This window comes from Canis lupus, chromosome 24 (genome assembly GCF_003254725.2).
Source record: "Canis lupus dingo isolate Sandy chromosome 24, ASM325472v2, whole genome shotgun sequence".
In the NCBI taxonomy this organism is placed as follows: Eukaryota; Metazoa; Chordata; class Mammalia; order Carnivora; family Canidae; genus Canis; species Canis lupus.
In genome coordinates, this window is record NC_064266.1 from 25471991 (window position 1) to 25499331 (window position 27341).

General features: G+C 42.0%; 2 protein-coding genes across 17 annotated transcripts in view; both read right to left on the reverse strand.

The window, feature by feature from the left end:
- SLA2 (Src like adaptor 2) overlaps positions 1 to 1518 on the reverse strand; it is a 34405-nt gene extending 32887 nt beyond the window's left edge. Inside the window, exon 1 of one of the 5 annotated variants that reach the window (XM_025469955.3) lies at positions 385 to 1464. The gene's annotated coding sequence lies outside the window, so the exon portion shown is untranslated. Of the gene's footprint in view, positions 1 to 384 lie in introns of all 5 variants that reach the window. The other 4 variants (XM_035706012.2, XM_025469956.3, XM_035706013.2 and 1 more) reach the window with 4 other exon arrangements.
- A 3204-nt stretch (positions 1519 to 4722) lies between these two features.
- Positions 4723 to 27341, reverse strand: part of NDRG3 (NDRG family member 3) — a 74417-nt gene continuing 51798 nt past the window's right edge. For 6 of the 12 annotated variants that reach the window (XM_025469981.3, XM_025469979.3, XM_025469984.3 and 3 more), the window contains 9 exons: positions 24112 to 24168; positions 17823 to 17926; positions 16160 to 16225; positions 15986 to 16037; positions 12353 to 12400; positions 9038 to 9073; positions 8667 to 8718; positions 7421 to 7459; positions 4723 to 6306 (listed from right to left, as the gene is read on the reverse strand). In XM_025469981.3, the coding sequence (XP_025325766.1) occupies positions 6125 to 6306; positions 7421 to 7459; positions 8667 to 8718; positions 9038 to 9073; positions 12353 to 12400; positions 15986 to 16037; positions 16160 to 16225; positions 17823 to 17926; positions 24112 to 24168 (636 nt within the window). In that variant the 3' untranslated portion in view covers positions 4723 to 6124. Of the gene's footprint in view, positions 6307 to 7420; positions 7460 to 8002; positions 8060 to 8666; positions 8719 to 9037; positions 9074 to 12352; positions 12401 to 13497; positions 13617 to 15985; positions 16038 to 16159; positions 16226 to 17822; positions 17927 to 24111; positions 24169 to 27341 lie in introns of those variants that run through there. The other 6 variants (XM_025469983.3, XM_025469982.3, XR_007405702.1 and 3 more) reach the window with 5 other exon arrangements.

A 27341-nucleotide genomic window follows, 5' to 3' on the forward strand; every position in this document is an offset into this window, starting at 1 on the left:
CCTTGTGAGAGGAACTGTTGATACTATAGTAGAGAATGCCTTCAGAGAGGACATTGGAAGGCTGTAACCCAGAGGGGGTTCCAAAGTCATACAGCACATTAGTGATTGAGATGATGGAGATGGGACCAGAACGGGCATGAAAACAAGCTGGAGGATACAATGTAATTCTCTGGTGGGCAGGGTGGGGGGGCCCACCAGTCAAAGGAGTAATGGGGAAGCCTGGGTTCCTTTGGGGACCCTAAAAACTACCCCCTTACATCCTTAACAGAACTTCTTTTCCTGGAATGTATCCCTCCACCCACTGTAAAGCCCACTCCCAGCCTCTGAGGGGACCATCTGTCTTCAGTCCCAGGGCCATCAGAAAACAAAAGCAAGCATACTTACTGGTTTCCTGTCATCAAAGCTTGGGGCAGGGGCTCAGCTTAGATGCATGCTTTGGCTGGAGAGGTTAGGGCTTTGGACGGCCCTTCTGGACATCTGTCAAAGTCCTTAGTCCTAGGATACCCAGAATCCTCTCAGCCTGGAAGGCTCTTCAGGGAGATGCTCTTGGTATCACTTTGGGTAGCTCTGCCATCTGTTGTGGTCAGCAGTTTGTAGACCTGCAATGGGACAGGAGACTGGTGCTCCTTAGGGACCCCGGCATTGGACAGCCCTCCCAAGCACAGACGGCCAGGGAAGAATGCCTGGGGTTCTTTGAGCTCTGTCATAGGGTCCTTGGGGCTCCCGGCTCACATCTGCAGGTTCTGTGGTTCTCACAACCACCCATTTCCTCTGACGTCATCACAGACCATCAAGGAGCCACCTTCCCCAAGTTCCTGTTTCTAAAAGAGAAGCAGCTGCCTTGTCATTATCCTAGAGTTTTTTCTCTGGCTTTGTGGCTTGGTCTTGCCTGAGGAACACAGAACTGAGGTAAATGAGGGGTTTCCTAAGCTTACCTGACTATTATAATCACCTGAGGTTCTTTTGGTATCAGATTCCTGGGCTGCTCCTCCATTTTCTGAATTTAAGTCACCAGAGGAAAGCCAAGGAATCTGAACTTTATATACTCCAAGAGATGCACTTAACTGGTTTCGGGGGAAGCACAGCCTTGGATTGATGCGTCCCAGTCTTTAATGTGTATAGGTATCCCTTAGGGATCTTGTTAAATAGCAGGTTCTAGTTTGGTGGGTCTGGGGTGGGGATTGAGGACTGAATTGCTAATAACACCCAGGCAATACCCATATTGCTGGTCCATGCACTTTGAGTAACAAGACCTGGATAGTGGTTCTCCAAGTGTGGTCTCAGGCCAGTAGCCTCAGCATCATCTGGGAGTTTGTTAGGCAAATTCTTGGGCCCCATCTCAGATCTACTAGATCAGAAACTAGGTGTGGCCAGCAATTGCTTTCCACGAGCCTCCAGGTGTTCTGATGCACAGCCCAAACTGGAGAATCACTCAGGTAGGATAAAGAAATTTCTGGGATCCCTGGGTGGCGCAGCGGTTTGGCGCCTGCCTTTGGCCCAGGGCGCGATCCTGGGGACCCAGGATTGAATCCCACTTCGGGCTCTCCGTGCATGGAGCCTGCTTCTCTCTCTGCCTGTGTCTCCGCCTCTCTCTCTCTCCCTCTGTTACTATCATAAATAAATAAATTAAAAAAAAAAAGAAATTTCTGACAGAATTGCCTTAAAAAAATTATTTATCCATGAAGGAGAGAGAGGCGGAGACACGGGCAGAGCGAGAAGCAGGCCCCCTGCAGGTAGCCTGATGCAGGAGTTATATCCCAGGACCCCAGGATCACTCCCTGCCTGAGCAGACGCTCAACCACTGAGCCACCCAGGTGTCCCTAGAATTGCCTTTGACTGATGTTTTACCTTAAGTCATTAAAACTTAAATAAAACCCCTATCTCATTAAAATAGAAATAACCACACCTACTTCTGCCTTTCCATTGGGGGCTTAGTATTCCTGGAGGCATGATTTTTTTTTTTTTTTTAAGATTTCAATTATTAGGGCAGCCCGGGTGGCTCAGCGGTTTAGCGCCCTTTGGCCCAGAGCGTGATCTGGAGACCCACGATCAAGTCCCACGTCGGGCTCCCTGCATGGAGCCTGGTTCTCCCTCTGCCTGTATCTCTGCCTGTGTCTCTCATGAATAAATAAAATCTTTTAAAAAAATTGATGAGAGAGAGAGAGCGCGCGCGCGCAATCTCACGAGGGGGAGGGGCCGTGAGAGAGGGAGAAGACTCCCTCTGCCCACTGAGCAGGGAACCTGACACAGGGCTCCATCCCAAGACCACAGGTTCATGACCTGAGCTGAAGACAGACACTTGACTGGGCCACCCAGGCACTCTGAGACATGCCTTTTAACACAAAATGACCCTAAAATAGCTCCTGACTCCAGGTCAGGCTATGAAGCTTTTACTGGGGCCCTACCAGCTAGGGCACACTTCAGCTCAGGTTCTCCCTTTGTCTCAGGGAAGGTTGGTTTGAGACTTAACTCCATGGGCACTTGGTGTGAAAAGCTGGGAGGAGCCAGAGTGGGAAGCACATCCTGTGTTAGAAAGTTCTTTTTTTTTTTTTTTTTTAAACGATTTTTTAATTTATTTATTCAGAGAGAGAGAGGCAGAAACACAGGCAGAGGGAGAAGCAGGCTCCATGCAGGAAGCCTGACAAGGGACTGGATCCCAGGTCTCCAGGATCACACCCCAGGCTGCAGGTGGCGCTAATCCGCTGCGTCACCGGGGCTGCCCAAGAAAGTTCTAATCAGGATATTAGAATGGGTGATGCCACTCAAGGATGTATCCCCACAGCAGGGAGGGGAATGAGCACAGGTCCACCTTCCTGCTCCTGTCTGCAAACCACTTTGTCTACTTTCTTATCTGACAGGAAAGACTTTCAGACTGGCCTCAAGGTGAGGTCAAAGGAGATACCTGAGAATTAGTTTACCCAGATCTGCTGCTTATTAGTTTTGTGACCATTTGTAGTTACCTTTAGGCCAGTTTCTCATCCACAAAATGGGACTAGCATGTACCTCACTGGACCATTATTAGGAAACATATATGAAGATGCAAATGGCTCCCAGGCTATGGTTGATGCTCAATAAAAGGCTGAATATGAAAATGCATTGAGGGCACCTGGGTGGCTCAGTGGTTGAGCATCTACCTTTGGCTCAGGTCGTGATCCTGGGGTCCTAGGATGGAGTCCCACATTGGGCTCCCCATAGGGAACCTGCCTCTCCCTCTGCCTATGTCTCTGTGTCTCTCATGAATAAATACATCTTTTTTTTTTTAAGATTTTATTTATTTATTCATGAGAGACACAGACACAGTCAGAGGGAGAAAGAAGCAGGCTCCATGCAGGGAGCCTGACGTGGGACTCGATCCCGAGTTTCCAGGATCACACCCTGGGCTGAAGGCAGCACCAAACCGCTGAGCCACCAGGATTGCCTGAATAAATACCTTTTTTTTTTTTTAAGATTTTATTTGTTTGTTTATTTGAGACAGAGACTGAGAGGGAGAGGCAGAGACACAGGCAGAGGATGAAGCAGGCTCCATGTAGGAAGCCCGATGTGAGACTTGATCCTGGCACTCCAGGATCACTCCCTGAGCCAAAGGCAGATGCTCAACTGCTGAACCACCCAGGCATCCCCGAATAAATACATCTTAAAAAAAAAAAAAAAAAAAAAAGAAGAAAAAGAAAATGCATTGACTTTGGAGGAATGGGAAAATTTTCAGGATAGGTGACCTTGACCCAAACACTTAAGTCTCAACTATTCCTTGTCTGTAAAACAGACCTGACCACTTTGCGGGGGTGCCATGAGAACTGGGTAAGATGATTTAAAAGGAAAAGCTTTACACAATGGTCTTGTAGAGTCTACCTGGCCACTTCCTTGACTCTCATAAGGCAGACACCCAAGTGTGTTTAGACTGAACAGGGAGAAAGGAAATGAAAATTAAGAGAGAAAGTATGGTATGGATCAGTCTGGTGTAGTCAGGAGGGGACGGACTCTAGGCACAAGGCTATGGCGGGAAAATAGGTGACCAGCCATGTCAGATATAGCCATGGTGGCTGGACTGATGTGGGTTTTAAGAGCAACTGTGACCATCAATCACCTTCCAGCTCAAGAACTATTATGATGTATTGTCTGGAACTCAACTTGGTGACCTATACCTGTCCTGTGCATTTGCTTCATGTCCTTTCTCAGAATGAGCAGGGTCCATGTCATTTTACAAGTAGCTCCCAGAGACACAGCAACCTTGAGGTACAAATAGTAGCAGTAGCCTCTGGAGCATTCAAAATTGACCCAAGGTGGTGGCCTCCTGATATCACTGGTACAAAGACAGCCATTTCTGGAGAAACAGAGTCTGGTTTGTTTGAGGAACCCAGGCAACTGGTTGCAGATTACTACATTACGGTGGGACCCAGCAACCCTACACAGATGGCAGAGCTGAAATGTGGAACATCCTTCCAAGACCTTAGCTTTCCTCCTTTGTCAGAAACTGCATGATCTGTTTTCTCATGATTTTTGGCTTAAGGGGAATAGAGATGTATCTAATGGATTTAGAGTTCAATCTTAGATGGGTTTATTGGTATGACCTTGGGCAAATTATTTATCTGGACTCTTAATTTCTTCTTGGGTGAGATAATGACCAAGTATGTGAAAATGCCCAGTACGAGGCCCATATACAGTAACTTGGTTCCACCCCGAGCCCCAGTTCATGGCTTGAGAGAAATAACACCAGCAATCAGGTAACAATGAGACATATACAGCTTTATTTAATAATCTGTAAAAAGTTGTACTCTGGCAGAGTGACGCATTCCCTATCTCAGCAGAAAGCGAATACTATGTCTGAAAAGCCCCTCCCTAAGATTCGGAACTGTGGAACCCTGAGCTTACATCTGATGCCCTTAAGAGATGGGCCCTTGCTACGTGGCAGCTGGTTTCATCCTCCTCCCAGCAATACTCTGGCTGGCTTCAGCCCCTCACACAGCAGTCCACTAAACACCAATTGTACCTGCACATGCTGCCTTTATAGACTGGCCCCTTCACTCTTTTCTTTAAGAACTGTCAGGAATCTTTCTGAGAAATGGGTTCTGTACCAATTTCACTTACAAAGCAACTGAAGTCAAGGCTATGCCTGTGATGCATTACATTCTGTTAAGGTCTGTACCTCTTCCTCCAGCTGGTTCCTATGTACATAATTTTCAGGCCATACCTCTCCTTTTTCAGAGGATTGAGGGGTGGAGAAACACTCTTCATCACAGACCCAGGAGGCACTTCTAGTGGCTATCTGGTAAGATAAGACGCTGCAGTGACAGCAGTTCTGCTCTGGCAGAGCAGAGGTCTGACATTTTGTTTTCCACTTTCCTGTGCTGTGATGAAGCCACATTCACTTCTTAGGAAAAACTTCATGTTGCATCAGAACCTCATCATTTATGGGCTTCTAAAAGAATATATCCCTCCCTTTTATTTACAGAATAACATATGTGAATGCATTTGGACAGAAGGAGGTGGCTGGTCACCCTACCTGCCTCTCTATGTAACAGGCTCCCTTCTATTGGTCACAATCAACAGTAAGCATGATCTTCCACATTCCTCAGAGCTGCTGAAGTAACTTTGCAAATCTTGTTGACCAATTTGGAACCAAAAGAGAATGCAGTGGCCTACCCAACCTAGAAACCTGTTCTGTATATTTCCCTTAAAAATACCATTGAAAATGAAAAAAAAGTTCCCCTTTGTTTTTTAGTTTTCTGGGTTTTCTTTGCAGAAGCTCTACAAGAAAGCACATCTAAAATCACAGAACTATGCACACACAAACACAGACACGCGTGCTCACACACATACATCAGGATCAAAGAATCTTGTCAGATACGTAGTTGGGAAAGCACGAGGAAAAGCTGGCAAGAGAAGATATGGAAATCTGATCAGATAAAGATGCTAGAATGTTACAGTAATGGTAAGGAAGTGGTCCTTGGTACATACAAAAAGGAGGGTGGGCAGGCAGTGAGAATGATAAATCCAGGATACCAGAGAGTGTCAGTGGCCATGCAGGAGTTAAAGATAAATGCCAGTTTGCTGGATGAAATGTTATATTATGGAGTGGTTGGTTGAAAGAGGGTGGACTTGCATGGTCCAGGGGAGGAGCATCTGCTTAACAGGACACCTCCATGGTTTGGTGTCTGTCCACAACATCTGGGGACTCAGAGGATTCTTGAGTTCCATCTGACTGATTGCTGGTGACAGATCGGCTGAAGGCACTTTCTCCAGAGCCGATGCTACTCGAGGTTGAGTGGGTTCGTGATCGGGCGAGCCGGGTCATGCTGGCAGATGGTACTGTAAGAAAGAACCAAGAAGACTAGAAGATGGTACCCTGGCTAAGATTAGTTAATCCAGAAATTTTACCAAAGGCTTTGTTTAGCTTTCCCAACTCATTTAAGGTGAGATCCAGGACAAGACATAGCCATCTCCACTTTGCATTATGTGCTTAGGTAAATGGCTATATGCAAGGCTGCTTTAATCTTCTGGATCTGGTTGGAATCTTGGATGATTCTAGTCCATAGAAGAACATGGGGAAACCTAAGTCCAGAGTATAGCCTCTTAGCTATGCCCACGCCATTCAGTGATTAGGAGAAAGGCTTTGGGAAACCAAATAGGTAACCAAAACCTGCAGTGCATGCAAGACTAAACCAAAAGAAAGACGAACCACACAAGTATGAAAGTGTTTCACAAACACAGTGCAAGCCCGATACAACAAGACTACCATCCGTGTCCACAGGCTACCTTTGCTACCTGGGGAGGAGACATATACAAAAGTGTGGGTACAGGGGAGGGCAGGTGAGCCCAGTGCTGACCTCTATGCAGGCAACAAGGTACAGACAGGGTGCCTGCAAGGGAAAGGCTCTGGGCAGGGGGTGTTTCACTCAGACTACTATCCTACCAGTGCTGTGACCTCAAAGTCCTTCCAGGTTGGCCAGGACATGGTCTTACCTGGCATAACCTCCCTGCCTATCTTCCTGAGGCACCAGCCACTCCCCAAGCTGTCATTTCAATGCTGGGATCAAAAGATGCCATTCACCTGTTAACTGCTGAGTTTTCTAGGCACAGGCTCTGACACTCCTATTTAGAAGCAAGGCTGCCCTTCGACTCCTGTGTCTGGGGTTCATGCCAGGATCAGTACGTGGTGGTAGAAGAGGGGTTCTGCCTACAAAATTTCAGCTATTGCTGTGACCCTGGATTTGGATGATAAGAGGAAGCCTGGCTATTACAACCTGCTCTTTTCTTCCTGGGGAACCAGCTGGACTTGCAGGCTAACCCTCTTAGGGCACAATGAGCCACGTTCTATCGGGCTCTCACTGCACAGGAAAACCGCGGACATGCTGCAGGCAGCCAATGCAGCCAGGAGAGCGTGGCTGGGAGGCAGGGGCGGGGCCAGCACAGAGGAATGTACCTGGCTCGGTGCTCAGGTGACTGAGCTGCACATACGGGACTGGAAGCAGGATGGACACAGGAAAAGGCAGGTTAGTGACCCAAGAGTGCCAAGTGGCAACCTCGGCTGCCTAGTAAACACTGACAGAATATTCTAAGCCGGGGATGAAGTTTTATTTTAAGGTCTCAGAGAGGTGAGGCTGATTGATGTTTTATTAGCATCTCAGATGTTACTTTTCTCAACTAGTTGAGGGCAACTGTTTTCCCCTCTACTATAAACAGCCATCTGTTTTGGATCAGAAATGGACTGAAAGATCAGCTGTCTCCTAGGAAAGGGATGAGAACTGGCTAGGAGAGGGACTTCTCCTCCCAGTGAGCCAGAGAGACGTGGGTGTGGGCTCGGCTGGTAGTGGCTCACAGATGGGGATGACACAGCCGCTCTAGACGAGACATACACAGTCTGCCTGCCAGGCACAAGGCTGTACCCAGGGGTCAGTTGCTGCCCAGGCAGCTGTCCAAAGGCCATTTTTCACATTTACACCAAAGACAGGGAAAAAAACAAAACAAAACAAAAAAACACCCTACTGGGTAAAGAGCTCTGTACCTGGGTTCAAGAGTTTTTCTTCTTAAAAATTCCAAGGAAGGAGCAAGTGTGGATAGTCTGTGACAAATGAGAAAGCTTAGGGGTCTTACAATACAAGAGACCAGGACAGTGGCACACGATACGGACACATCCTTGGACTCCCTCTAAACTACTCTGGAAGTTCATTTTCTATGGCGGGGCAGATGTAACTGAGGGCACTACCCTTTATTCTGAAGTTTCCATTGTGTTTCTCTAGGCCAGGAGTCATTACCAGCTGAGTTCAAAGGCAAATCATAATTTCAGGTTCAGAAGCTTGGGAAAGCCTAAGCCTCAGTGACTAAAAACAGGGGCTCTGGAATCAGACTGGTAGGGTTCTACAAGTGAATTGTTACCTGGAAATGTGCTTAGCCTCTTCTTGAGCCTCAGTTTCTTCTTCTAGAAAATGGGACTAATAACAGAACTTACCTCTTAAGGTTACACAGAATGCCTGGCACAAGGTAAGTGCTTAATATGAATTAGCTCACCTTATGTATATGCACACATGAATGCTCCATAAACGTTTTGGTTTCTACTTGACTGCAGGCTGGCTAGCACAGAGGTTATGCCCTGAAAAATGTGGGCTCCCCAGATGTCAAAATGATCCCATTATCATTAGAGTTTTGCTAGAAAGTTTTATCCTACTCACTGTAGCCCATTCCTTGCAAAAAGTACTTGAAGGCCTCGGTGAGCTTTCCAGGCTAGGAGACAAAATAAGAAGGTATTAATCTTTGTACAGGCAAAGTGGTAGAATCAAATGAGTGTTTTAAAAAAAAGAAAAAGGGCAGCCCCGGTGGCGCAGCGGTTTGGTGCCGCCTGCAGCCTGGGGTGTGATCCTGGAGACCCGGGATCGAGTCCCACATCGGGCTCCCTGCATGGAGCCTGCTTCTCCCTCTCCCTCTGCCTGTGTCTCTGCCCCTCTCTCTCTGAGTCTATGAATAAATAAATAAAATCTTTAAAAAAATAAAAAATAAAAAAAAAAATAAAATAAAAAAAGAAAAAAACAAACTCCCTCCTTACCTGTACAACTTGGGGCAGTCCACCACAGTCTGCCATCTAAAAGAGGAAAAATATGTAAGTCACCTGGTATTTACACTTAGGGGACATACTCTGAAAATCCATAAGTCCTTTCAAACAGAACAGGATTGAATTTTAGGTTCCTAAACTTAATGTGTAACTGCAACCAAGTGTACATTTCCTTAATGCACCCTTATATAAAAACATCCTAGCAATAACTTGGGATGTAAATCTGAAAAGATTATTAAATACTTATTAATCAGTAAGATGCAGAGCCTGGCCTTCAACCCCAGACTGGGAATCCTCCATTAGGGGTGACAGTGAAGTTAACCACCATCTTCAACTAGGGTTCTGCCCCCAACTGAAGAATGTTACTTTCAGGGTCCTCAAAAAGCATGACCCTAACTTCTCAGGGTTCCATGCTTCCTAAGTTCCCTTTGAGCCCTATATTATCTTCATTCTACACCTCAGGGGATTTCTCCAATCAGATGGTGATGCTGAATTTAGCCAACTCACTTGGTCAGCTACTTTCCTCTCAAAGCTGGATTTGGTAAGGCTGTCTCTCACTCATAAATATTTACAGCTGGTTATTCTCACCTGTGCAAGGATTTCTAGAATAGTGTTTTGTAAGTAGACATTGTAATTACCTAAAAGACTTCTTAAAACTCAGATTCTTTGGTTTCTTCCCTTGAAATTCTGATTTAAAGTTTGCATTTCTCGGGACACCTAGGTGGCTCAGTGGTTCAGTATCTGTCTTTGGCTTGGGTCATAATCCTGGGGTCCTGTGATCGTGTCCCGTATCAAGCTCCCCACAGGGAGCCTGCTTCTTTCTCCCTCTGCCTATGTCTCTGTCTCTCTCTCTCTCTGTGTCTCTCATGAATAAATAAAATCTTTTTTTTTTTATAAAATCTTTAATGAATAAAGAATTTGCATTTTTTATTTTATTTTATTCACAAAAGAAACAGAGAGAGAGGCAGGCTCCTCATAGGGAGCCCAATGCCGGATTCGATCATGGGACTGAGATCACGCCCTGAGCCAAAGGCAGATGCTCAACCACTGAGCCATCCAGGCGACCCATCTCCTATACCTTTATTTAAAATTCCAGTCAGCCGGGGCAGCCCCAGTGGCCCAGTGGTTTGGCGCTGCCTTCGGCCTGGGGTGTGATCCTAGAGACCGGGGATCAAGTCCCACGTCAGGCTCCCTGCATGGAGCCTGCTTCTCCCTCTGCCCACCACCATGAATAAATAAATAAAATCTTTTTAAAATAATAATAAAATTTGAGGTCAATGGAACAGTCCCTTAAAATTTCACAAATAATATCAGGAACAAATATATACCCTGATTGAAGTATAAAACACAATTAACTCGAAGAGGCTGTATTTTCATGAAGCTTAGGAGCCAAAATCTGATATAAAACAACATATGCAGAGAGAGAATATTAGGAGAGACTATTTCTAAGTCTGATGCCTATCAAATAGTTGGGAGAGTCAGTTCAATTATGCTGTTGTGGTAGGCCCTTCTGCCCAGAAATAACTACATCTATAGCTACTACAGAGTTCGGTTTTGTGCTTTCAGAATACTGACTCAAATCTGTAGTGAAAAACTATTTGAAACCATATGCTAATAACATCCCTGTTTTGGTCCAGTTCATCAACCACCTGGACCTCAGAACATTCTGTGTTCTGTCACCTCAGAGCATTAACCTCATGTTCTATTTCCAGGAACTTTGGCCTGCTTCTGGTGATAGCACCTCCCTTTCAAGCACTTCAAAGAGAAAGAGAAGAAAGCAGAGGTCTTCAGGCTGAGAAAGTAGCAGGAAACAACATAAGATCTGGCATATAAGTACAGTAATCCATATTCAAATCAGGGTGTCAGACCTCTGGACATTTTACTACAGGCTGTAGAAAAAGCAAGGTTGACACTCTTGCCTGAGGTATAATGAAAAGGGGGAGAGAAACCTGACACCAACCAGAAATTCAGTATAAAAGTTGCTCTCTATTTGCCCTAAGAGGAAGAAAATGTACCCACCCTCAGCATTAGAATGTTATTGGAAGCTTTCTTATCAATACAATGGGACATAACATGTAAATAATTATCATTCATCTTAATTCTCACAATATTAAGTAATGCTAATGAAGTTTATAATGACATGGGAAAATGCTCATGTTAAAAAGCTGAGGAAGGGGACACCTGCATGGCTCAGCGGTTGAGCATCTATCTGCCTTTGGCTCAGGGTGTGATCCTGCAATCCAGGATCGAGTCCTGCATTGGGCTCCCTATGGGAGCCTGCTTCTCCCACTACCTGTGTCTCTGCCTCTCTCTCTCTCTGTGTCTCTCATGAATAAATACGTAAATCTTTTTCTTTTTTTAAGATTTTATTTATTTATTCATAGAGACAGAGAGAGAGGCAGAGGGAGAAGCAGGCACCATACAGAGAGCCTGACATGGGACTTGATCCGGGGTCTCCAGAATCACGCCCTGGGCTGCAGGCGGCGCTAAACTGCTGCGCCACCGGGGCTGCCCTAAATACGTAAATCTTTAAAAAAAAAAAAAAAAAAGTTGAGGAAAACAGGTACAGGGCTGTAAATATTCTGACCTTAATAATGAAAAAGTATACAGGAAAAAAGACACCAATTTTTTTTTCTTTTGGAGAGTGAGTCCAGATTTGGGGAGAAAGGGGCAGAGGGTGAGATAGGCTCCATGCTTAGCACAGAGCCCAAAGTGGGGCTCAATCTCACAACCCTGAGATCATGACTCTATGCCCAAAGAGTTGCACGCTTAATCCACTGAGCCACCTAGGTACCCCACGACACCAATATTGTCACCAAAGAGGAGTGGTAGTAGGGGTGGTAGGATTATGGGTAATTTTCATTAATTTTATTCTTTACTTTTCTCTGTTTTCCAATTTTTTTTTCCAATTTTCTTTTCTTTTTTTTTTAACGATTTTATTTATTTACTCCTGAGAGCCAGAGAGAGAGAAAGAGAGGCAGAGACACAGGCAGAGGGAGAAGCAGGCACCATGCAGGGAGCCCAATGCGGGACTTGATCCTGGTACTCTGGGACTCGATCCTGGTACTCTGGGATCATGCCCTGAGCCAAGGGCAGATGCTCAACCACTAAGCCACCCAGGCGTCCCTATTTTCCAATTTTCTACAGTGAAAATACATTCAGGAAAAAGAAATTAAAAAAAAAAAAAAAAAAGGAACGAGAGAGAGAAAGCAGCTTTCCTTCATTCTGGGCAACTATTTCAGAAATAGAATAATTTGAACCATGTATAATTTACCCACAAATTAGCAACGAGAAAAGAAAGCACCTTACCTTTAGCAAAGTTGTATTTATGGGGTTCAGGCGAGAGTTGCATTCAACCTTAAAAAAAGAAAAAAAAAAACAACAAAACAATTTTACGAATTGCTAGAAAAATAAGAAATAGCTTGGCATGAGAATGATCTTCCAAAATCAACAGCTTGGTTTGGAGATGGCTGAATCAGCCAGAGAAATTACCAAAATACAAAATAAGATGTACTTGATATCTGACTATTTCTGAGTAAATCTATAAGTCTGGCTAATTTCACTTTATCAATCTGCTATGAGTATTTAAAGAACTATATGTTAGATCTAATTTCTCCTATTGGCTACATAACTTGGGGACCAGTTAGCTTTTTTAAAATGTTAACTGGACCATGGCTCTTACCCACTGGGCTTCTGATGGCTTCCCAGCACAAATGGCCCTGATCAAGCTCAATCCCCAGTCCCCTTCCCCCTCCCCTAATACCATGCCATACTATGCCATTCCACACACCCTGTTTTCTGACTCAAGGTCTTTCTCCATTCCACCTAAATACTGACTACTATGTTTTTTTTCCTCTCACAGCAGTTATCATAATTAAGAATTACAACCTATGTGTTTACATTTTTGGTATCCTAAACTCTTATACCCATGAAGGCAGGGACCTCAAAGAAAAGGTTTTAGGGAGATAACCTCTAGGTTCAACAATGCTTTGTAGCTAATTTAATCAATGAAATCTCTCCTTTTACGCATGCTTGCCAAGAATACACATACAAAACACTGCTAAGATTGTGGAATCTACAAGGGTAAAAACATACAAGGCTGACATCACTTCAAAATTTCACAACTAAGGTGAATACAGAAGGATGAGCAGGATTTCAAGAGACACAGTAAAAAGAAGAGGTGTGTGTTTGAAGGCTTCCAGAGTCGGGGGAAAGCATAAGCAAAGAACCAGGAGAAGTGAAGTGGATATACAGGGCACATATGGGGTGACAGAGGTGTGGTGTGAAGATGCACTGCAAGGCAAGTCTGGGAGGCAGACTGGAGCTGACCACAGAAGGCAAGGAGCCACAGAAGGTTTCTGAGGTAAAAGGTTTTGTTTTAGGAAAGTAACCAGCAGTGGCCTGTATGACAGACTACAGAGGCAGTGAGCCAGTTAGGGAGTTATTAAAATTACCTAGGCAAGGACCAGTAATCCAGCTGAACTCTGGGGATTGCTGATGGGCAGGTATACAAAACTCTTCTATAATCAGGGGATGATCTAAAAGCGAGGATCACCAAACCAAAGTTTTTGCTCTACACAAATGACAATGCAGGCAGTGATAAGCAAATGTGCCAGTTTAGTACAGAATATCATTAACTCTAAACTGCAGAATTTAAAAACTGGATCCTTGCCAAAGAACAGTGCTTAGAACAGTAGATATGTAACAAATATTTTCTGGAAGAATGAGCTTCCACATCTGGATTTAATATTATAAATCATGCTTTCTTTGGTTTACCACTTTGTAATTTCTATAACTCTGTAAGAAGTCTTCATATCTGGTAAGCCAAATGCAATGGTTGTTTTTTTTTTTGACATGTCTACTCTTTCCCCAGCTCCCCAAATGCAGAGACTCCATCTTATTTATTTTTTGTATTCCCCCAAAGTGTTGAGCAAATAGGGAGAAGCTCAAAAAATGAGGCTGAATAAGTGAGCAAGAATAGTTAGCAAAAATGACCAAAACCTGAGGAGTTCCTTCCTGCTCTTCTATGCATGGACGACCCTCTAATCCTTATCAATTTTGGGGATAAAATGCTAGCTCTCCCAAGCTAGAATCTGTCTAGAAGAGCATCTACTTTGAGATACAGATGGGGCTCCTGAAGTTCTTATCTATAAATGCTGAAGATGAGGAAATCAGAAAACAAGACCTTCTCTGTATTGGCCAATCTATCTAGTCATGAAAAAGAACCGGAAATCTTGTTTTTAAGTCCATGCAAGTTTATACAAATAACTCAGCATTATTAGAAAATTCTAATAAAGGGTAATTTCTATTAAAAAATAACAATGTTTTCCTGTTTTAGGTCATATGTTTGTGAAGAAAAAATAAAGTTTTTTTTAAAGTAATCTCTATATCCAATGCGGAGCTCAACTCTTGACCCTGAGATCAAGGGTTGTGGGTCGCGCACTCTACTAACTGAGCCAGTTGGGTGCTCCTAAAGAAATGTTTTTGATAGATATTTTTGTACCATGTATCTCTATCTTTATAGCCAGAAAAGACTGAGCTTTATAAAACTCCTTCATGATGAATTGGGATCATCACTATAACTTTATTACCTTTGGGGAAATTTTTTTTTTTGGACTTGAGGGTCATTTACCTCTGTGCTAAAGCCATCCCATTATGTTATAGCAAACACAAAATGTTTTACAGGATGATTCAGAGAGGTATGAATATATCATCACATCTACCTCAATCTACACTTACTCTGCCCCATAAGCCTTCTCACCTATGGCTACATCCCTGATTAGCTACTAGACTCCCTTTCCCAAAAGCCTTACTCCCTAACCTTTTTCTCTAAAAAGAGTAGAAGTGAAGGCTGCCAAAGAAAACAATGTAATCTCACACAGATACCTACTTAAACTACATATACTGTAGGAAAAACTAATAGTAATAGTAATTGTAATAGTAATAGACATATGAAAAACTGTCAACTTCATTTGTAATTAAAAAATTCACATTAAAACAGTGGGACACCATTTTAATCTATTAAATTATTAATAAAATTTAAAAATCCAGTGTTGGACAAGATGCTGTGAAACAGGTTCTCTCATGCATTGTTGGTGCCAACATAATGCTATGTCCTTTCTGGAAAGGAATTTGCAAATGTTATCAAAAATTTTGCAAAGGTTTATGATTTTGACACATTAATTCCACTTCTAGAAATCTATCCCAGGGAAATGATAAAAAATTCAATACGGATGTTCAAGAGCAACATTATTAATGGTGCAAAATCTGATATAAGCAACTGGAGAATGAGGTTAAATAAAGGTACATTTACAAAACTAAACATTATACAGATTTACTGACTTTATAAAGTGGAAAAAGGCTATCAAAAATCCTATCAGTAACCAGGTCCCCAAACCTTGTATGTTTAATATCACCCAGGGTATGTTAGAGGAAAAATAATAGTTTACCTTTGGGTAACAGGATTGTGATGTTTCCTCCTGTCCTTCTATTTTAAATTTTTTTCATATTTTCTACAATTAGCATGTTTTATTTTTACCAGTGCATTATATAATTGAGGAGGAGACAGAGGAAAGCATATAGGCTCTTAGCAGCCTTCCAGCCTGATACAGCTCCAGGCTATATCTGGTGGCTGCAGAAGGCTGAATGAAGGGCTGTCAGAAATCCGACAATAAGCAAATGGTGTTCAGTCATAGTACTTGCCACAAAGTGAACTGCACCACATAATGCAATCAAAGGTAATACCGATCCCTTCTAATGAAATCTAGTAATTGATGAGGAATTCATTTTCCAATCTGGATAATAAAGCGCAAACCCTGATATATGTAATCAGAAATAACAAAAACTACTATTTATCAATTGTTTCCAGTATTTCAGCAGTGTGCTATATACACTTTATTATGTTTAATCTTATTTATCTTCACAACATCAGGACATACTTACCACAGCCTCAACTGCAGGTGAACTGTCCCCTACCACCAAGAGAGTAGAACACCTGGGGAAAGGCAAAATAAGACATGACATTCTGCAAATAGCAGCTATATTCCACTAAATACTGAATTAGTTTATAAAAGGCAAAGATACTTAGCAACTTACTAGGGAAACTGAGGGACTTACTTTAATGTCTTCGATTTGTTATCATTTTGGCCCAGCAAGGGTCTTTCAATCTCTAGGTCTCTGCGTCTAGAAAACAAAGGAAGCAATACCCTTTTCAGGTAAAGTCATGGCAACTCAAGATTATTTCCTGGTTGTGAAAACCAAAATATATCAAGGAATTTGGAACTACCTTTCCTTCACACCTGATGAGGGAAGGGACCCTTCTACACTTTGTTCATGAGTAACCACTTCAGAGCATCCTGAGTGGTACGAGCAGGTGAGAGGTTCCTGGCTCAGCCCTGAGGGGTTTTGAGGCAGGAACAGCCAGAAGTTTAGAGGCAACTTCAAAACTCAATAGCAAAAAAACCCAACCCCCCCCCAAAAAAAAACCCACAAAACTCAATAGCAATGCTACTGAAACTCTCAAGTTATGGTGTTTAATTTTCCAACTAGTTTATAGGAATAAATTCCTTCAAAGAAGGGGAACTTTGGGGGGAAAATCTCTAACATAGTTTAGTGCGGTACTTAATAAACCTTTCTGATATATATATTCATGAGAGACACAGAGACATAGGCAGAGGGAGAAGCAGGTTCCGTGCAGGGAGCCCGATGCAGGGCCCGATCCTGGGACTTCAGGATCACGACCTGAGCCAAAGGCAGGCGCTCAACTGCTGAGCCACCCAGGCTTCCCAAACCTTTCTGATTTCAACTGAAAATGAGGAGGCTCTGTTATACAAAGAAAGGAGTTGGAGGTTCAAAATCTCTGGGTGACTTTGGGTTAGTTACAGCTGACAAATTTTCTCAATCTTTTCCCATGTACTCAGAAAACTAGCAGGAGTATGTTTTAACCTTGGAGAACCTGGTCCCAAAATAAAAATCCGACTCTTTCAGAGACTGGGGAGACGTGACAGGTTTTGGAATGTACACAAACAAAAGAGAATTTACTAGTGTCCATGTATTACTTTTGCCCAATGACAAGATGTCAGCAAAGAGAAACTGAATCAAGGCCTAGGACTTCTATTCTTTGCCTCTTCTACATGTATTTTTCTGTCCTGCCTCATATTACGTGTATGTTTTTTTTTAAAGATTTTATTTATTTATTCATGAGACAGAGAGAGAGAGAGAGAGAGAGAGGCAGAGACACAGGCAGAGGGAGAAGCAAGCTCCATGCAGGGAGCCCGATGTGGAACTTGATCCCGGGTCTCTAGGATCAGGCCCTGAGCTGAAGGTGGCACTAAACCACGGAGCCACCCGGGCTGCCCTACATCTATGTTTTTGTGTGTGCATGTAACTTAGGTACTTTTTTTAAATCTCTAAACATCTTAAAACTACAATTGGTATTTCAATGTGCCCTAAATGGCCTTTGGTTCATTCCTTTTTTTTTTTTTTTTTTTTTAAAGTAAGCTCTACACCTAATGTGGGGCTTGAACTCATGACCCCAAAATCAAGAGTCACACACTCTACCAACTAAGCTAGCCAGGTGCTCCCATTCATTTTCCTTGAAAGCTGCTTTCCTATCTGTCTGATAGCCCTTCCTCTTTTACTGTGGTGTAACAGTATAAAGCAATCTCATGACACAGCACTCAAAGAAGTAGTTTATTTTACCCTCCCCTTTCCTTCAAATGTCCATTATCTTCTTAGACCTAGTTTATATTTAAGTGGAGGAATAAAAAAAAAACAGTACCCGTTGTAAGAACCCAGGAAGAGCTGTAAGTTTTCTTGATTGATATCTTGGGCAATATGCAGTCTGTAGGTTTGAATCAGGTCCAGGTTGGCCTGCAACTCTTCCTAGAACAATTGAAAAGAGACACAGGTAAACTTCTGAGCTATAGTACAAATTTATGTTGTTTGGTTTGCATTCTCAATGCCCAAAGCCTAATCTCTCTGCTTATGATGGGAAATGAGGCAGAGCCTGGGGCCTACTCTCGTACTGGTAGACTGAATGGCTGAAATGTTTATCTATAGTAGATTAGTTCAGTGCCATATTCTGTGTTGGATGAGGGCACAAAGAATCTATTATGGCAAAGGCCGGTCACCAACTCCAAGCCAAATGTAAAAACTTAAAGAGATTTTCTCTGAACTTCCTTCTTACTTGTAGCACCCACAAACTGCACTGGACTTGGATTCAAGTACTACCTGGGGAATTCAGGTCACTTAGCCATTCAGAACTCTAGTTTCCTTATTTGTGTTTTTTGCATGTTCTGTCATTCCTCATAACACATGAAGATATGGGATCCCTGGGTGGCGCAGCGGTTTGGCGCCTCCCTTTGGCCCAGGGCGCGATCCTGGAGACCCGGGATCGAATCCCACATCGGGCTCCCGGTGCATGGAGCCTGCTTCTCCCTCTGCCTATGTCTCTGCCCCTCTCTCTTTCTCTCTCTGTGACTATCATAAATAAATAAAAAAAAGAAAAAAAAAGAAAAAAAAACACATGAAGATAATAACCAGATATTTAAAAAGGCTGTTCCATCTATTTATTTTTAAATAGACTCTATGACTAATGCGGGGCTTGAACCTACAACTCTGAGATCAAGAGTTGCATGTTCTACCAACTGAGGCAGCCAAGCACCCCTGACAAGGCTGTTTTAAAGATTAGATATAAAAGTTATGGGCACCCCCGGTGGCACAGCGGTTTAGCGCTGCCTGCAGCCCGGGGTCTGATCCTGGAGACCCAGGATCGAGTCCCACGTCGGGCTCCCTGCATGGAGCCCGCTTCTCCCTCTGCCTGTGTCTCTGCCTCTCAGTCTCTCTCTCTCTGAATAAATAAATTTAAAAAAATTATTTAAAAAAAATAAAATAAAATAAAAGTTATATGAATTGTAAAGTGGAAAATAAATGGAAGGTGGGAAATACATATGTACATAAGTGTACACCTGTACACAAGTGTGCACATGCATGCACACACACACACACACACAACTTGGCAAGCAGTTTTAAGCAGAACAGAAAACGTTTGCTTTGGTGGAAAGAAATGGATCAGGGATAGTAGGAGAGCCAGTTAATCCAGGGTAGTGTGTAAAGGTTACCATCAAACCATGTAGAGAAATAAAATAAGGAGAGTATCTGTTTGTATTCTTACTACCATATAGATGAAGTCAGCCAAGAATAGATAGAAACTGACCAAATGGATCAGAGTCTACCTGAAACTAAAGGCACTACAATCACTCTGAGGAAATACAGTAAATGCTAAAGAAATTATAGTAAGAAAAGTAAATAACAAATGAAGCACAGAGTAATCAGAGATGAAATACATAGCCAGCTCTCTCCCTTGAAGGTCTGGAGAGGAACCTGAACAGCAAAGTTTGAGATAAAAGAGGGAAAAAATGATAATGGTGTAAAAGGGGTAAAACTGGCTTAAGTACTAATGCAACTTCTTTTTTTTTTTTTTAAAGATCATGGACTTTTTTTTTTTTTTTTTAAGATTTATTTATTTATTCATAGAGACACACACAGAGAGAGAGGCAGACACAGGCAGAGGGAGAAGCGGGCTCCATGCAGGGAGCCCGACGTGGGACTCGATCCCAAGTCTCCAGGATCACACCCTGGGCCGCAGGCGGCACTAAACCGCTGCGCCACTGGGGCTGTCCACTAATGCAACTTCTTAGGTAAAGCTGTTATATATACAAATTGCCTCCCCCTTCCCACTTAAAAAAAAAAAAAAAGCATAAACATACTGTTCTATACCTTGCTTCTCCCCTTAAAGTATGGTAGAGATCATTCCTTATCAGGACATATGCAGCTGTACTGTTTGTTTATACCACTTGTTTCTCCACAACCTTACTAATACAAATGGCCATTCTTTTAAATTTTTGCAAATTGGATAGATAAAAAAAGAGGATGTCACTATAGTCATTTTTTCTTATTGGTGAAGATAAGATTATTCATATTTCGAAACTTTATTTATTTCCATTTCAAAATATTAGAAGCAATACAAAATTTGCTTGCTTAAATTTTTTTAAAGTTTATTTATTTAAGTGATCTCTATATCCAACATGGGGCTCAAACTCACACCCTGGGATCAAGAGTTGCACACTCCAACTGAGCCAGCCAGGCATACCAAGATTTTTTTTTTTTTTAGTACCAAGATTTTATTTTTTAAGAGTAGTTCTAGGTTGACAGCAAAATGGAAAGCAAGGTCTCTTGGTTTTTAAGCAAACTACTCCTCATTCCTAGAATGATCCTCTTCTTCCTGAAACCTAAAATGTTGAATTTTATTTATCCTTCAAGGCCCAGATGGGATACTTCCTCTGCATTGAAGCCCTTCCCTGATCCCCAAATTAAGAAGTAAACTTCTCCTGCCCTTGAATTCCTCTAGCTCCCTCATGGTGCCCCTTTCCTAAGGTACCCTGACAGGGTAAAGAAAGGAAAGCTTCAGAGCTAGGCACAAATCTGGCTTCATATATCCTCCCTCCGTAAGTTATTAGCTGGAAACCAATTCATTCTTTATCTGTGAAGTGGGAATAATACAATTCCTATGATGAGATTATCAGACTGATTAATATACATAAAATGTCTGTCTGAAACTCGTAGGTGTTTAGTGAAAGGTAGTGCTTATTACTTGTCTCTTTTTACCTGTGTTACAATAGTATTTCTATATAGCATATCTCCATACAGAGTGAACTCCCAGAGAATAAGGGCCATATCTTATATACTTTTCTCTCTTCCACAGCACTTAGCATAGAATTTCATAAACTTTGTGAACTGGTTTTTAAGGTTTACAGTCAAAACCAAGCATGCTGGGGCACCTGGGTGGCTCAGTGGTTGAGCATCTGCCTTTGTTGTTTTTTTTTTTTTTTTTTTGAGCATCTGCCTTTGGGTCAGGTTGCAATCCCCGGGTCCTGGGATCGAGTCCCACATCAGGCTCCCCCATGGGAAGCCTGCTTTTCCCCCTGCCGGTATCTCTGCCTCTCTCTGTGTCTCTCATGAATAAATAAATAAAATTTAAAAAACAACAACAACAAAAAAACCAAGCATGCTATGTCTTTAGGAGAGTACCCACTCTATGCAGCACATGTGAAAAGATCATAGTGTTTGAGACTTCCAATTAAAGATGCTGGATTAAAACACAATTTTACGGGACGTCTGGATGGCTCAGGGGTTGGGTGGCTGCCTTCAGCTCAGGTTGTGATCCTGGAATCCGGGATCAAGTCCCACATCAGGCTCCTGCAAAGAGCCTGCTTCTCCCTCTGCCTATGTCTCTGCCTCTCTCAATCTCTCTCTCTCTCTTTGTGTCTCTCATGAATAAATAAATAAATCTTTTTAAAAAACCCACACATGCAATTTTACTCCTAGAAAAATCATAAAAAGAATAGCAGTTTCTTCTTTGTAAGTCATAAACTACTAAGGACAAAGGCAACAGGAAAAAAAAAAAACAACAGCAATAACATTTTGAAAGTGAGAAAGCATTAGAAAGACTGTAATTATTCATTTAGCAGATTCAGTAAGCCTGGTAGGCTGGCAGTGGGGAGAATGAAAGAAGTCAGTGAACATGTACCATGTAGCCTGAAAAGGCTCGAGATTTGTAGGCACAAGTTCTCTCTGGAAGCAGAGGGTAAAGATGGGGCTAATGAAAGAAGATTAGTTCCAAGTTCTGTTAAATAAAAATATAACATCAGGAAGACAAGCAATCATGATACACAAAGCAAAAACAAACAGAAGTGAAGGGAGAAAGAAAAATTCAACAATAGTAAGTGATAATTTTAATAACTCACTTTCATTTATGGATGAATAATGAGCCAGAAGATCACAATGAAATTGAACACCATAAACCACTAGACCTGACAAGACACCCAGAGTACACTCCACTTAATGGCAGTAGAATGAATACACATCCTTGTCATGTGCTCATGGAACAGACAGGCCACATGGTAGGATCATATGCTAGCTAGGATATAAAATAAATCTCAAGACATTCAAAAAGGAATGAAACATTAAATATATTCTCTGATCACAATGGAATGAAATTAGAAATCAATAACAGAAGGAAATCTGGGAAACTGAACAAAATACTAAATAATGCGTCAAAGAAGGAATCATTAGGAAATCAGAATATACTTTTGAGATAAATGAAACTGCCAGAACTTATGGGCTGCAGCTAACATGTGTTGAGAGGGAAATTTATAGCCATAAATGTGTATATGAAAAAAAGAAGAGAGATCTCAAATTCATAGCTAGCCTTCCACCTTAAGAAACTAGAAAAAGAAGGGGCATCTGCATGGCTCAGGTCTTCATATGAGGGTCGTGAGTTCGAGCCCCATATTGGAAAGCTGATTAAAAAAAAAAGAAAACAACTAGAAAAACAGGAAAATTAAAGCAAGCAGAAGGAAATAATAATTGGAGTGGAAATAAATGAAATAGAGAATTTAAAAAAGAACAGGAAAAGAAAACCAATAAAACCAAACAATTGAGGCAGCCCCGGTAGCTCAGCGGTTTAGCGCCACCTTTGGCCCAGGGCATGATCCTGCAGACCCGGGATCGAGTCCCATGTCCGGCTCCCTGCATGGAATTTGCTTCTCCCTCTGCTTGTGTCTCTGCCTTTCTCTCCCTGTGTCTCTCATGAATATATAATAAAATCTTTAAACAAACGAACAAACAAAAACAAACAATTGGTTGGCTAGAGGTTGGCTAAAATAAGAGGTAAGATTCAAATTACTAAAATAGGGAGGAGGGCAGCCGGGTGGCTCAGCAGTTTAGCGCCTGTCTTCGGCCCAGGGTGTGATCTTGGAGACCCAGGATTGGGTTCGGTGTCGGGCTCCCTGCATGGAGCCTGCTTCTCCCTCTGCCTGGGTCTCTACTTCTCTCTCTGTGTCTCTTATGAGTAAATAAATAAAATCTTTTTTTTTTAATTTTTATTTATTTATGATAGTCACAGAGAGAGAGAGAGAGAGAGAGAGAGAGAGAGAGGCAGAGACACAGGCAGAGGGAGAAGCAGGCTCCATGCACCGGGAGCCCGACGTGGGATTCGATCCCGGGTCTCCAGGATCGCGCCCTGGGCCAAAGGCAGGTGCCAAACCGCTGGGCCACCCAGGGATCCCAAATAAATAAAATCTTAAAAAAATAATAAAAAATAAAAAATGGGGAGGAAAGAGGAGATATTTTCAACTTTACAGAAATAAAAAGAATTACAAAGGAATATCATGAATAATTTATACCAACAAATTAAGTAACTGAGATGAAATGGATAAATTCCTAGAAAGACACATACTATCTAAAGCATCTCAAAAAAAATAATAAAGCATCTCAAAGAATAGAAAAATTTGAATAGATCTTTAATAAGTAAAGACATTAAATTAGTAACCTTTTCTTTAGTATACACAAAGAAAAGCTTTGTCCCAGATGGTGTTGCAGTAAATTCTACCAAACATTTAAAGAAGAATCAACAGCAATCCTTCCCCAACTCTTACAAAAAATAGGATACTTATCAGCTCATTCAGAATCTTACTATCCAATGCACTCCTCCCTCTGAAAAGAGGACTGAGGTTACCTTTCCCAACCAGTAATTATCCATTACTGTTCACTGCCTCTACAGACTTCAGTTTTCTTACCAGTAAAACATGAGAATGAGCAAGATAAATTCTAAGGTTCTTTAAGCACTGACATTTGTTTCTTTTGGTTTCTTTTTTCTCTGAAATTTCTATTTTTGTGAAGCCTTTCCCAGACCTCATCATGGCTCTGAAGATGTTTGGTGAGGCATGTGATGTTATCAAACATTAACAGATGGCATGCTGCTGAAGGGGACAGGTGGCAGGGGAGGGGATCCTGTCTTCCCTCATCTCTTCAAATGCCAAGAGGCATGTGGCACTGAGCTAATGTCTCTCCCTGAAGACTCGCCTTTGCTGGGCCACGTGCATCATACTCTGCCCTGGAAGTGGTACCCACTAGGATCCGGTGAACTCTAAGGCACCCCATCTTTCCTGAGGTAAATAAGATTTTGCTGCAAGCCAACAAACAGCTGGCTTGGAATAGGCACTTACCTGACCGAAGTGATGAGCCAAAATAATGTCCACAACATTGGTTGTCAAGCCTGAGAGCTAAAAAAAGATAGAAGCTTTGTGTCAAGGGAGTTAAGCATACATATTTATCAAGCTGTCCACTCATGATTACTGTACTTTATTGTACACATGTAAACCCTCAACAAACAAAAGCATAACTCAGGGTCACACATTTTCATGAGATGGTGGTTTCAAGATACATGATAACAAGAAACAAGTCAGAAAAACTGAAGTCTCCCTTTCACAGAAATAATATCGTCTGTTTTGAAATAGGTGGCTAGAGGGGTACCTGGATAGCTCAGTTGGTTAAGCATCTGCCTTCGGTTAGGGTCATGATCCCGGGGTCCTGGAATTTTTTTTTTAAAGATTTTATTTATTTATTTATTTATTTATTTATTTATTTATTTATTTGATACACAGAGAGAGGAAGAGACATAAGCAGAGGGAGAAAGAGGTTCCCCACGGGGACCCCGGTGTGGGACTCAATCCCAGGACCCCTGGAATCACATCCTGAGTCACCCAGGCATCCCCGGGGTCCTGGAACTGAGCTTGCATCAGGCTCCCTGCTCAGTGTAGGGTCTAGTTCTCCTTCCTCTGCAGCCCCCCACTCGTGTTCTCTCTCTCTCTCAAATAAATAATTTTTGGAGAAAAAAAAGAAATAGGTGGCTAGAAGAAATGCTTGTCACCGGGATCCCTGGGTGGCACAGCGGTTTGACACCTGCCTTTGGCCCAGGGCGCGATCCTGGAGACCCGGGATCGAATCCCGGGATCGAATCCCACGTCGGGCTCCCGGTGCATGGAGCCTGCTTCTCCCTCTGCCTGTGTCTCTGCCTCTCTCTCTCTCTGTGACTATCATAAATAAATAAACATTAAAAAAAAAAAAAAGAAAAGAAAACTTAAGACCTAGAACACTTGGCTACTAGTTACTTCATTCTTATGTATGTTTCTTCATTTACACTTGTGTCATGGCTAACAAGGATTGATTTAAGACTACTTCCAAGTCATCTAAGAATAAAAAAAAATTTTTTTCTTTTTTCCTTTCCTGGAGTTTTTGCTATCATCATTTCAGGGAGTGGGAGGAAATTGCTGTTTACAGAATGTTCCTGAGTTTTGAACATTTTTCTATTTTTTTCCATTTCAAAATGATGCATATCACACAGTCTAATAAATGCAGCAATCTGTGCAAATTTGCACACAGCTAGTCTATTTTCAGAAAAATTTCCAACTCAAATTATATTGCTGATTCCCTGTAGCCTTCTTCCTTGGTTTTATGCTTCATTCCTACTGCTGACTTGGATTAGAGGTGAAGTGCTGAAATGGGAGTGCAGATGGAGAAGAGGAGATGAGACAGACATGGATAAAGGTAGAGCAGGATCGCAGAGTCCCAGAAAGGTTAAAGAAGCCCAGAAATCTTCACAGAAGTGACCAATGATGAAATTGTTATAAATTAAAGATAATTAGAATTAATAACAACTATTCATGTTTAATACTCATAAGGTCATTCTCAAGTCTTATAACAATTTTTTTAGGTTATTAACACACAGTTTATTATCCATTATTGAGAGTGTTCAGGTAAATTTTAATATAATCACACAACTAAACAGGAATTAGAACAAATTTTAAATAAGTCAGGTTATAAGAAAGAATTTCCACAGCAGCTGGCAATAGCATCATTAATATATTTTATATCAAGCTGGAGTATGCATATTTCTCTAATATTTAAGTGTGGGGAGAAATGGATAAATTTTTTAGAATCTAGTCTACTGGTAGATGAAGTTTTTTTTTTTAATTCTAGTGTACTTATTAACATACAGTGTGTTATATTCGTTTTAGTTGCATAATACAGTGATTTAACAATTCCAAATATTACACAGTGCTCATCAAATAAGTATAATCTTAATCCTCTTCAGCTATTTCACCCATCCCCCCACCCACCTCCCCTCTGGTACCATCTGCTCTCCAGTTGAGAGTCTGTTTTTTGGGTTGTCTCTCTTTTTTTCTGCCTTTGTTTGTTTGCTGTTTCTTAAAATTCCAGTAGGTGGGATATTTTAATATTGTTAAGTAATTTTAAAGTAATACATGTTTATCATAGAAAATTAAGAAGAAAAAAAAGAAAATTAAGAAGATATAGAATATGAAAGGGAAAATAAAAATCATCTGTAATGCTACCAGCCAAAGATAGAACTACTAGTAAGAAATTCTTTTCCCTCTTTATTTTTTTTAATATAGTGGGTAAGACCAGCACTTTTATTGATTTTTTTTTTTAAGATTTTATTTATTTATTCATGAGAGACACACACAGAGAGAGGCAGAGACACAGGCAGAGGGAGAAGCAGGCTCCATGCAGGGAGCCCGATGTGGGACTCGATCCCGAGACTCCAGGATCATGCCCTGGGCCAAAGGCAGACGCTCAACCACTGAGCCACCCAGGTGTCCCACTTTTATTGATTTTTATTTTTTTAAGTAATCTCTATACCCAACATGGGGCTTGAAATTACCACCCTGAAACGAAAAGTCAGATGCTCTACTTGATGTGGGAAAGTAAGGCAAAAGAAAAAATTAAATTTCTTTACTGCCTACAGCTCTGTGACAAGTCCTTGAAATAGGCAGAGTGACCTTCCTCTGGGAGCTCAGATGCCTTGATGTTGCACTTTCTTTGCTAAGGGCAAAAGGCAATCTTAGCTTAACATTATCCAGGCACCCCAGGATCTTGTAAATCTTCTTTAACATATAAAAATTCCTTTGGAGGGGCACCTGGGTGGCTCAGTTGGTTAAGCATGTGATTCTTGATTTCAGCTCAGGTCATGATCTCAGGGGTTGTGAGATCAAACCCCATCCTGGGCTCTGTGCTGGGCATAAGAGCCAGTTTGGGTTTATCTCCTGATCTCTCCTTCTCTCCTTCCCTCCCCTAAAAAAAGTTTCTTTGGAAACTTCCCTTATCTCTACCCCCAAAGATATATGTTGGCAGTCATCCTTCAAGCATATGGCCACTGATACACATCTGAAGGGTCTCAGGACCTGAGTTTTACTAGACAGAAATGAATGACCTTTTCCTAACAATAGCTACCCCCTCAAGGTCCTGAAACCTTGCTTCTAAAATTCTTGGAGACTTAACACTATCCCTAATCCCCTCCCAACTTGAAAGTATATAATCAGTCACCTATCACAACCCCAGTACAGCTCTTTCTGACCACAAGTCCTGTCTTGTGCTT